The sequence below is a fragment of the Pygocentrus nattereri genome, chromosome 7, assembly GCF_015220715.1.
Source record: "Pygocentrus nattereri isolate fPygNat1 chromosome 7, fPygNat1.pri, whole genome shotgun sequence".
Lineage (NCBI taxonomy): Eukaryota > Metazoa > Chordata > Actinopteri > Characiformes > Serrasalmidae > Pygocentrus > Pygocentrus nattereri.
In genome coordinates, this window is record NC_051217.1 from 31,666,749 (window position 1) to 31,678,980 (window position 12,232).

General features: G+C 41.0%; 1 protein-coding gene across 2 annotated transcripts in view; it reads right to left on the reverse strand.

Annotated features, from left to right (window-relative positions):
• Nucleotides 1-569: 569 nt before the first annotated feature.
• The window catches only part of mctp2a (multiple C2 domains, transmembrane 2a), a 52,424-nt gene continuing 40,761 nt past the window's right edge, over nucleotides 570-12,232 (reverse strand). The window contains exons 20-23 of one of the 2 annotated variants that reach the window (XM_017704218.2): nucleotides 6,511-6,620; nucleotides 4,501-4,610; nucleotides 3,745-3,842; nucleotides 570-1,305 (exon numbers count right to left, since the gene is read on the reverse strand). In XM_017704218.2, the coding sequence (XP_017559707.1) occupies nucleotides 1,246-1,305; nucleotides 3,745-3,842; nucleotides 4,501-4,610; nucleotides 6,511-6,620 (378 nt within the window). In that variant the 3' untranslated portion in view covers nucleotides 570-1,245. Of the gene's footprint in view, nucleotides 1,306-1,334; nucleotides 1,899-3,744; nucleotides 3,843-4,500; nucleotides 4,611-6,510; nucleotides 6,621-12,232 lie in introns of those variants that run through there. The other variant, XM_017704219.1, reaches the window with a different exon arrangement.

Below are 12,232 nucleotides of genomic sequence, written 5' to 3' on the forward strand. Positions count from 1 at the left end.
GAATGTGTGTATAATATGAATAAATAAGTTGATGAGGCAGGGAAGCTCCATTTACTGTACTTGGGGCTCCATCACTGAGAACAACACTACAGAGTGATGGGCCTGCCAGAGAGCCATTAGGCACTGGAGGTGATTTTAATGAAAATGGGAGACACTAAGTGCAGGCAATGGAGAGCATACTCTCTCTCTCTCTCTCTCTCTCTCTCTCTCTCTCTCTCTCCCTCCCCCTCTTCTCTCTCCCTCTCTCTCCCTCTCCCACCCCTCTCCCTCCACCCCAATGTGTGCGTGAGCAAGAGAGATGAGCTCTCTCATCTGGACCTTGTTATTGTGATAGAACAACAAAAGCAGTGCATTAGCCCGCTGCTCTGGACACGCGGGGGTCTTTGATGTGTTTCTCGCCAAGCGGCGTGCAGCCGTGGCCACAGTCCTTCACTAAAGCAGGGGTGGGCTGGCTAATCATACAGGCTCACCCCGCGCCACTGTGTTTACACACAGAAAGGATCCTCCACAGCTAATGGAGTGCTGAGGACGTAAGCAACAGGGAAAAAATACACTCAAGAAGTCAAACCATTAGTTAGTGCTAACATTTTTTTATGTTTCATCTTTTCACAGTATACAAAAGGTTGAAAAATACAGATTGAAGTATTGTAAAATCATATGAACCATATAGTTTAAGTATAAAGTTTATCCTTAAAGTCATATTTACATTGGCATATATAATAAATTGAACTCACATGTGAAAGTGTTTCAGCATTTCATAATATGCAGGCAACCTAGGATGTGTATCACATCTTCCATGCATTTAAACTTAAACAATATTTTCTGCCCTCTATGTACAATCTGTCCAGTCTAGATTCTAATATACTTTAGCATGTCTGTCGTGCTTTGAGGACTAATCTTTTTTGCTGAATGACTAAAAAATGCTTTCCCAATTCCCAATTATTATAAAATAGAAATGCAGATGGGCTGAGCACATTAGAAGCCTTGTAAAATACTTAATATACACACTTATAGTAGTATTGCTTGGTAGAAGTGGCTTTCTGTAAATACATTCCACTATACTCTTAAAAATAATTCTTAAAAAGACACATGCAGTCACACACACACACACAGTGGCATAAGAGAGGCTGGCAGCAGCCACACCACAAGGAGTATATATGAGAGCCTGCCCTGGAAGGTGAGTGGGGGATAGCCTGAACTGAACTGGAGAGCACCAATTTCACCACAGCCTTTTCCTTTAGAACACTAACGCTTCTTCTTCTGCGCACTCTGGATGCCAGCCGTTCTCAACTCTGCGTACTGCACCTGTAAAAACAAACAGTGCTTTGGTGGGAGGCAGGTAATCGGAGCTGAGGCCCGGCGCACAGTAATGGCTCCCCTGAGGAGAGCCGGTTGCAGGGGGAAAGCAGAGGCGGGCACGCCTGTAATGAATCATTTTTTAAACACAGGAGCAGAGGGGATTAATCACAGGGAGGACGGATTTGAAAAGTCAAGGGTTCCTCACCAATGCAGCAGCAAATACCCCTCAATACCCTTCCCCTCCAACTTCTCCAGCACCACTAGACAAACTATATTGGATGCAGATGTGTGCCGGTTGAGTGGCCCTGCCATAAGGTCATCGTAATCCGGAGATTTGTCAGTTGTGTGTTCCCAAGGAAACTTTTTGCACTGGACTAATTATAGCAGCTTCATAGGCAGGAGTTTGCGTCTGGGCTGCTTCGAATGCTCTGGGCTCCACGGTTATGGATGATCACGCGCATCTTCTGGTCTGACCGAACATGCAGCTCACTTTTCCCGTTTCTTCAGGGCAACCTTCAACTCTGACCTCTGCTCCCCTGGCTCCTTTAAGCACCGCTCCAATAAACGTCCGCTGCCTGCATCGCACACTCCACAGGTTTCTGTTACATACCCACACAGAGGACTTAATCGCTCAGCTTCACAATTTAGTTTAAAACACATGCAGACATGCTGAATTTACCATTACCAGAAGCTAAAATGAACTGTGCCTGCAGTCAAAGTGCTGTGTATAATGTTTGCTATGTCTTACCTTGAAGGCTAATTTCTCTGAAGAAGAAAAGGCATCATTTTGAACTGAAGATAGAGGAATCTTTGCTCATAACTAGAGATATATTCAAAGTTTGTACAAAGTTACTTGGTCTGTGTGGGGAAAACTGCTCTCTATGCCCTGTCCAAATCTACAGAACATCCAATATGCAGAATTAAGCAGATTAAACAAGAAAGAAAAAATTATAAAAAAATTCAGTTGATAGGCCTCAAGCATAAAAGTCATGAAACTGTTTTTCTTGTTTTTCCCCTCACAAAACAATAACCTGGTTGTGTGCCGTAAGGTAACGGAGCGCACACTAATTACCAGGCCATGATTATGAGAGTGGAGAGATGGAGAGAGAGAAGGAACAAAGACGACGGCGGCTGCATCAGAACATGAAACCAGCCTCAGAACTGACAGATGCTTCTTATTTTAGGACAGAGGAGCTGCCGTCAGAAGTCCAGTTTTGAGGCTTTGCGTTTGAAGAACTGCACAGGCACTAATTGCCAAGTCATTTCAAAAAACGCGAGACAGAAGTCAATTTGAGCTTTTGTAATGCACCATTTATTTGGGCGGTTCACATCGTTTTTTAGATGGAGGTTTGGAAATGACAAACTTATTCATTTTTGTACTCAATTTGCACATGTGCTTTCTTACTCTTTGTAAGTGCATTTGACAATGGAGAGAGCACCCCACTGATCCTATGTAATACATTAATAACATTTTTGTGTTGTATTGGTGGTTTTGGAGTGTTCTCTGATACTCTGTATCAAATTAGAATTCATAGCCAATGTTCCTCATTCATTCTATTCAAATGCTGAGTGTTCAAAAGCAAGATGGTTCATACAGTCATGAAAAGACACTTCAAAAGTCCTGAAAATTCAGCAATGTGTTCCATCTGTTTTTTTTTCTTTCTCTCTTTTTTCATCTTCTCTGTGTAACTAGCAAATAGTCCCAAACCGAGTCCCAAACTCACTGTTGCTCTGATTCTTTTCTACAGCATCTGGAAATGTCACAACCATGCAAGGGTTTATCCCAGAGGGCTAGAAATCCTTTCTCTACCCTTTGCCTGAGAAGCACCAGAAAGCTTTGGCTTGAATCGGTGTCCTAAGGGTGAATCTGGGTGAAATAACCGAAGGCCTGCTGATTAACCATCTAACAAGAAATGGCGCCAGTATGCCCAATAGTGGTCCTCTCAGCAGCCCAGGTAGAGACGTATCTGTGATGTTTCTGTGAATGACGCATCAGCCATGGCTGAAACACCATTACATATGGCACGCAGCAGGACAGCACTGGCTCACCACTTCATTAAACAACTCCTCCAACCTGAAGTGATGGGGAATGCCACCCAACCCAAGTACACAACCACAACCCCTGGCCAACCATCCTGCCCTTAACACCATCCTTCTTTCATCACGCATGGAAAAAGCTGGTAATCAAGAGCAAGGCTGATAATATATGACTTAAGACAATTCAGAGCGGACCCCATCTGGGCAGCCAGGCCACTCCATCAGGACAGCGTGTAAAATTTTCCTTTAAAGATGCTATTCCATTAAAATTAAACAAAGCCTGAGAAAATATCCCTGGCAACACTTGGGAATTTTTCCTAGAGCAAATAATGCCGCCATCTTAAGGGAATTCCCATCTAGTGCCCCTCCCTCGGTCTCTCTATATGTTTAAAAAAAAATAACTCTTACCTTCTGAACATCAGAAGGTACCCTCTTGAGGAAATCCAGTACTTCGTTATTGTCAATGGCATGTGGGTTGAGGAGCTTCTTGGCAAATTTTTTAACACCTACACAAACAAGAATGTAGTAATAACTAAAGTTATCACACACTTGCTATCACACACTTGCTAAATGTGTCAAATTACCAGCATTTGAGCTGCATAAATAAATACTTGTATACATTTAGAGATATTTGCTGATATTTGATTTGATATTCACAGCAGTCTTCTTCTAAGTGTACATCTGGCAGACTGACATCTTGACAAATTCTTTTTAGATACAAGAGGTTCAGTGTTGAAGTACATTAACATTATTGCACTAATGTAAGGTCAAATGTTGTCAACATTGTTTTACTTATTTCAAAGTTCTTATTGACTTTTTCTTTCCACATGTCTTGCATGTTTCGTGTATACACCAGGAAGAGCAGTCATCACTGGTGTGTAACCTTACTTTACAGTGCGGTACCTTGGGGGTGCACACTGAGCCTTGTTCAAGAAACGTACAGCTGTACTCTCAACAGACTTTGTGTCAGTAGATCAGATTCATGATTTATATCTGCTAGCGTAGGCAGTGCAGTGAAAATGAATGACAATTTAAACTGAAGTCAACCATCAGTAAGCACTGCCTGCTTAAATTGTGTCACTGACATGTTAATATTTCTTGAAATGGAGAGCAATACTGTCAATCCATATACCGCACCACTGGAAGCAGTGCCTATTAACTTACCCCATAATAAGACAATATAGCGTAAAGGGATGTAGTACAGTGCAGCAGTAGCTGTGAACAGAACCACACAGGCCAGGAATGACAAGAAAGGCACCGACCAGTTGAAAGTGCTGTAAATAAGAGACAACAATATTTTAGGATATTTGCACAAGTGAGACATGCTTTGAAAGTCATCTTTCTTTCTTATATTTGCTTAATTTTTTATGCCTTTAGTCAGTAATTCATAAACCACTCTAACTAAGCTGTAGCAAACATGTACACTGCTCAAAAAATAAAGGGAACACTCAAATAACACATCCTAGATCTGAATGAATGAAATATTCTCATTGAATACTTTGTTCTGTACAAAGTTGAATGTGCTGACAACAAAATCACACAAAAATCATCAATGGAAATCAAATTTATTAACCAATGGAGGCCTGGATTTGGAGTCACACACAAAATTAAAGTGGAAAAACACACTACAGGCTGATCCAACTTTGATGTAATGTCCTTAAAACAAGTCGAAATGAGGCTCAGTATTGTGTGTGGCCTCCATGTGCCTGTATGACCTCCCTACAATGCCTGGGCATGCTCCTGATGAGGTGGCGGATGGTCTGCTGAGGGATCTCCTCCCAGACCTGGACTAAAGCATCCAACTCCTAAAGAGCCAACTCCTGGACAGTCTGTGGTGCATTGGTGGATGGAGCAAGACATGATGTCCCAGATGTGCTTAATCAGATTCAGGTTTGGGGAACGGGCAGGCCAGTCCATAGCTTCGTCTGTCACACGTGCTCAGTGTGAACCTGCTTTCATCTGTGAAGAGCACAGGGCGCCAGTGGCGAATTTGCCAATCCTGGTGTTCTCTGGCAAATGCCAAGCATCCTGCACGGTGTTGGGCTGTGAGCACAACCCCCATCTGTGGACATCGGGCCCTCATACCATCCTCATGGAGTCGGTTTCTAACCGTTTGTGCAGACACATGCACATTTGTGGCCTGCTGGAGGTCATTTTGCAGGCCTCTGGCAGTGCTCCTCCTGTTCCTCCTTGCACAAAGGCGGAGGTAGCGGTCCTGCTGCTGGGTTGTTGCCCTCCTACGGCCTCCTCCACGTCTCCTGGTGTACTAGAGTTGCACTACCTGAGCCACTTGTGTGGGTTGTAGAGTCCGTCTCATGCTACCACGAGTGTGAAAGCACCACCAACATTCAAAAGTGACTAAAACCTCAACCAGAAAGCAGAAAGGTACTGAGAAGTGGTCTGTGGTCCCCACCTGCAGAACCACTCCTTTATTGAGTGTGTCTTGCTAATTGCCAATAATTTCCACCTGTTGTCTATTCCATTTGCACAACAGCTGTGAAATTGATTGTCAATCTATGTTGCTTCCTAAGTGGACAGTTTGATTTCACAGAAGTTTGATTTACTTGGAGTTATATTGTGTTGTTTAAGTGTTCCCTTTATTTTTTTGAGCAGTGTATGTAGCTACAAGACCTTTCAGCTGTAATTTACTTTTTTCTTTAGTTTAGGTTGCTATACTTTACAGTGCACTGGACTATAATGCTTGAACTGTTTGTTGTACCTTATCCTGCAAGTTTCAAGTGCACCTTTTCTGTTGGTATACAAGGTTATCATTCAGTTTGCTGTCACTCATCAGCTGGACAGGAACAAGCACCCCTCGAGCAACTTTGCTTGTACCTTTTGCTGTTTGCAAAACAGCTGATCTTGTATTCAAGTTTCCAATATTAACACAGCAACTATCACAGAGTTACCACCTGTAACTACTTGAGAATTGACTTTTGCCTGTGACTATTTCTAATTAACTTCTGATCACATTGGCATCAGTGAGAGTTGAGAAGTTACATTTATGTAAAAAAAAGAACGTGGGGATATTTTCAAAAGGGTGCTTAAATGTAGTTTTACTGCCTTTTGAAATTCACAGGAAGTCAAGGCGGGTCTTTTCTGGCCCACTGGTGTGCATGCAAAAGTGGCCAATTACGTGGAACGGAACTGACAGGTAGAAAGTTCAGCACTTACTTCTTTACTCTTTCTCCTATGCATGCTACTTCTTCTAGAATGTTCTGGACGGTGAGCACAATTTCTTGAACCATATGGATTTTTTCCATCAGTCCTCTTTTCTCTGATTCCTGGAAAGGGAAAAAAAAAACGTGATGAGAGACGTCAGTGGTTGGGAAATGAGTAGATAAAGAGCCATTTATTTCCAGTGTGCCATCAGGAGTATTTCATCTACTCAATGGCCTGTAATGAGCTGCTGCAAATCCACAGTCTCCTCAAAATGAGGCAACTTCCCCTGTGCTGTCATAGTCTGAGCGGGGAGAATTTCAGCTTTTGTCGGCCACAAACAATGGAAGTGCATCACAATCAAAGATTAAGTGGGGGGAAAGAAAAAGATGTAAAAATGGCCATCAGCAATCAGGAAGCACATCAGAGAGAGCGAGAGAGAGAAGGCTGAGGGAGCAGAGGATGCAGAACTTGTTAGGTTGCTCAATCCACAAGTCTCCAGTGGGCAAGTGCAAGCTTGTAGTACTGTTTTTTTTTTTAGTGCATGCTTGCACGCATCACACTTCTTAGTGTGAGGGCTAACAGTAAGATTGAGTGCGCTGCTGGACTCAGTGGATAAATCTATTACTGCCTGTGATCTTATGTGAGTGAACTTGCACTAGTATATCTAATCTCATAATACCGAGCAATGTTTTTACTTAATATGAGTGGGATGGGAAATCCCATTGTCGTTTTTGTATTTGATGCATCATAGAGTATTGGGTTGCAGTGAATTTCCGAGACATGGACCAAATGGACTTCCTGAGGATAAAAAAAGAGAAAAGTCCATTTTACTTAGGGAAGATTGCCAGTATAATCTGAAGTCCAAAGCAGCATGATCACATCAGAGATTCCTTCAGCAATGAAGGCCTGGCGTGGAACTCTCCAGAGAGGAGGGGGTGCAGAGAGACAGAGAGAAAGCCGCAGATAACAGGAGTAATGCAAGCTAAAGAGAGCCAAGAAGCCCCACATCAAAAGGAGGGAATAATGACAGAAATAATGACAGCGAGAGAGAGTGAGCGAGAGTCAAAGAGAGGGGGATGAGAGAAGGAGAAGCGTGTGATTGAGGGGAGGATGTGTGGTGTGTATGTTTGTGTTTAAAAAAGCATCCCTCCCAGACGGCAGACAGAGAGAGAGTCTTTATCGGCGCTGCTGAGGCGACCCCCGGGAGACCCCAGTCACCACTCCCTGCTGTCACTCTCCATTCCCCCAGACGCACACAGGAAACCATAGGAAACTGGCCATTCCCACACTCTGTACTCCCTGTTTGTGCGCAGGGAAAGCAGTGGATAACCCAAATCTGTGCTTTTTAATCCTTGGAAGTCCAAACGTATTTTGACATTTTGTACTATTTAAATGTAATTGCATAATTACATAATGGATTAAATTTACATTAGATTTACATTCTGCACCCTAAGGTTTGAGTCTGCACTTTTGACTTTTTCCACCTGTGCAGTTTTTACTTTTCCACAGAACAACACTGTATCCACAACGACTTCAAATTCAAATCATAATAATAAAATATGTTTTTGACTTAAGATTACAAATTTGGTATAGCTTGAATGTTATGAATATACTTTCAAGACAAATTCTTCAGTTGTTTCGATTATGAGCGAAAAATAATTCTTAATGAATTACACTATGTTTACAATAATAAGATTTATAAGGGTTGAAAGCTTTAGTCAAGAGAGCAGTTTTTGCCTGAAGCATTAAATAAGAGGAAAAAGCACAACAGAATGCACCATTCCCCCCATAAATGTGTTTATGGTCTATGTTCCATATCAGTTCATCTCTTGGGTTTTTTCAGGCAGTGGAACAGGAACTGTGTTCAGAGAGCTTTTCAAATACATGGTACTGTGATCCCCAATGACTGCCTGACTACATACACACACGTCCAGAATCTCATGTCAATCCACAGCCCCCTTTCATATCTTTATCGCAACATTATTTAAGTCCCTATATTATGGTAGGATTTCGTCTAATGGGAGACAGTTAACCTTACTCAGCTAGACTACACTTACATACGAGATAAACTGTTTTAGATAGCTTTCGCAAGATAGCAAGGTTAATGGGGAAGACATAGCAACACTAAGCTTTCATGCTAATAGGGACCAAAGGACTACAGAGTAAATCATTCAGGGGAACTACATGAATAAGCTCTTCAGCTTATTGCATTTCATCTTCCAAACACCCTTGAAGTCTTCCGTTTTCCCCCCACATGTGCTGCACATCCTCCATTACTCATTTGATGCCTGTCTTTTTTTTTTTTAATGTATATGTATTGCCATGTGCTCCTTGCAAACTCTTCAGTACTCTTGAAAAACAAAATCAGGAGCAAGCTTCTGAAGAGGGAACGGACGGGTTTTGGAGGGACAGACGACAAGAGCTGTTCATTTTTGCTGATTAGAAAACCCTTCAGCGAACGCTGAATTTAAGGTGACTGGAAGCAGATTTGATCTGAAGTACAAAGGTAAAAAGAGAAAATGTGGTTTCACAGCGATACTAGGCATAATCAAAAAGTATCCAAAAAGAGTTTTAACATTCTTTTAATTTGAGTGTATCCAAATTTGAATATTCATTCAAAGCCAGTGCAAATATTTACAACTCACTTATTACATGTGAATAGTGGAGAGGTGCAGTGAAATGAAAGGCACCTGTGTTGTGCGCCCGTAATTGTGGCACTAATTATCCTCTATAAACAATTTGTTTCAAATAAACATTATGTTAGGACTAACAAAATGATGGAGTTTATAATGTTTTTTCACATTTCATTTTTTAAACCAAAAGAGCAAAATCATTTAGGATTAGGTCTACGATTAGGTGTACCCTCTTATTACCTCCTGATTCTGATGTAGAGTACTGTTTATAAAGCAGAGACCACACTTCCATTTATTTAATAAATTAATCATTCACTAATATTCACGAATCAATCATTAATACAAGTTATAGTTAAGTAGAAAAGATATTTAGCAGAACATTTCACAGAAGCTGCAGCAGCAAAATCTGAAATGTGTGTCCACTCTTTGCCTTTATTACAGCTTCCATTCTTTTCAAGAATCTTGCTTTCAGTTTTTAAAGACAAACTACATTCAGTATTAAAAGTTGTTTGCACTGGGGTATCGCATTTTCTGTTTCTCACAATCCAAGTAATCCCAAATACATCGAGAGATGTTAAGGTTTTGACTCTGGGGTGGTCAGTCCATTGTTCCGAGGACACCAGCAGCTTCTTTGGTTGATTTGCCGATTTTCTTAAGTTGTCTTCTCACAGTGGAAGGATGGAGAGAAACACATGGATTTTTTTCAGATCTGATGCAAGAATGGAGCTTGGATTTTCTCCTCACTCACAAAGACAGAACCTTCTGTTTATCTGATGGTGATAGTTTTTGGTTTTGGTGGCCTGTCAGGTCTTTCACAGTTGTTTAAAATCTTTTGATATTTTTTATAACTTCAGTTTCAGAAACTCCTTGGATTATTTTATATCTAACATTTGCAGAAGAATCTCCTAAAAATGAATAACTTGTACCTAATGGCCACTTTGACTGGAAATAAAATACATGAAAGGTAGTCTCTGACTTTGGACAGTACTGTAGGGAGCTACATATATAATGTTGCTGTCTTAAACCTTTAATCTCTGAAATAATCATTCTGAAGCAGAAGGAAAATATATTCTTAAATGTAGTATACATTAATGCAAAAACATATCAAATATTCATAAATATTTTTAGTATTTAAAAAGTAGTTTAACATTCTTAACAATTTTTCATGAGTTATGGTCAGCTCCTTTTCTTCCTCATCACATTATGGGCCTCTCCAACCAGACCAGACAGTGTGTGGCAAGCCAAGGCCCGAGGCCAAACACACAGCAGCCTCCTAGTCATCCTGGACACACAGCCAGGGGGTTCTTTTTTTCTACCGTCTTGCTTTCTGATTAAACCAGTGTCCATGTGCACAATCTGACTGGTATCCAAGGCCACAGGGAAGTCACTTTGCCTGTTCTTATGATTGGTAGGACCTCTCATTCCCTTAGGACAGATTTGGGCTCACAGGGCAGGGTCTGTTCTGTGTTATTTCTGCTGTAACATAGCCTCTTTCCTCGGCCTGTGCATCTCTCAGCAAGACGCTTACACATTGTCTTCCTCTGAGGAAAAATGGCAAATAAAAAATACACAAGTGGTATTCGTAACCTTTTCAGAGGGGATAGCCTTTACTCCCATCGTAACCAAAAGACATGGGAACAAGTATCACCTTTGAAGTTATCAAATTTAACACTGATCATTCTTTAACCCCAAACATGAGCTGCACCGACTTTGATAGGCTGTGGAAAGCTACACTGCTTGATCTGCCTTTGTGATATCAAATTTAAAAGGCACAGCTTAGACCCATAACAGGACTTTGAAACAAGGCTGCTTTAAATTAGAGCAGACAGCTTAAAGCAAACACAGACAGCTGCTTAATTAAGTAAAGGAAAGGACATATTTTATTTTCACATAATGTGAAAGGGCTTAAAAACAAGCATCAGATGAAAAAAAATCCATTAATTCTGATACTTGTGGCTTGTATTTAAAAAAAAAATCTTATCCCTGTTCACTGACAGTGGAAACTGAACTGGTAGCTATTTTTTACTGCTAAAATCAAAACTAATTAGACAAATGAAACTGATTATTGTGGATAACAAATTAAGCTAATATTATTTTCAGTCTTAAACACATACAGACATTTGCATTCAGTACTAATATAAGCCACATGTAATTGCCATATCATTGCTTTTTCTTTGGGCGCAAAGTCATTTTCTCCCCCCAAGATTTATTACAATTGTTTAGCTGCTGGGCATCAGCTAATGTGCTTGTGCACACAGACACTGACACACACATATACAATGTGTTTCATCCTTGAATTAGCTGCTCAGCTCAGACAGGATTTGGAAGAGAGACCTGTTTTTAACAGAGGGGTTCCACTCCATAGATGAAGTTAGCCTGCGGTTATCACAACAGAATATATTTAGCACATTATGGATATGAATCCCGGGCCTGTAGCCACACAGCGCCAGGGTCATTGCTCAGAGGCTTGGGGCTCCACACTTCCACGCAATGCAGTCAGAAAGCAATAACACATCATCTTCCTATTAACTCATTCCTCTCCAGAACAGCCAACACAGGCTAATATGATTATAAGCCTCATCAGAGATTACACAAATTTAATCAACAAGGCGCTTTTAATGGCTAACAGTTAAGAGACTCTGACTACTGCCACAAATTAAACAACATGCTGGAGCAAAATGAACTAAAATTCATCTGTGATGAGCAGATATTTACAACTGCATTATGTTTACTATAGAAAGAAAACAATAAATCCAATATTAAATTTGTTACAGTTTATTAACCCAATGACCTACCCTAGGCCTGCAAATGGTTGCTGCCCTTCATATAAAGACAATAAGGCACCGTTTATTTATTGAGCCTGAGTTCAACTAAAGACCAGCTTCCCCATTTAGACATATTTGGTGTGAAATTTTCACAATGCCTCTATTCCCCAGTGGAAGCTAGACTTCAATTAATGATTCCACTCTGTGCTTATTTCTGTGTTTCAAAGGAGCACAGCAAAGCAACCAAATCCATTTGTCGTATGCGGGAACATTCCCCAGAGACCAGGCTGAAACTACTAGAGGAAAAATGGTGCTCGCTGAGACGGTAACAGTGGC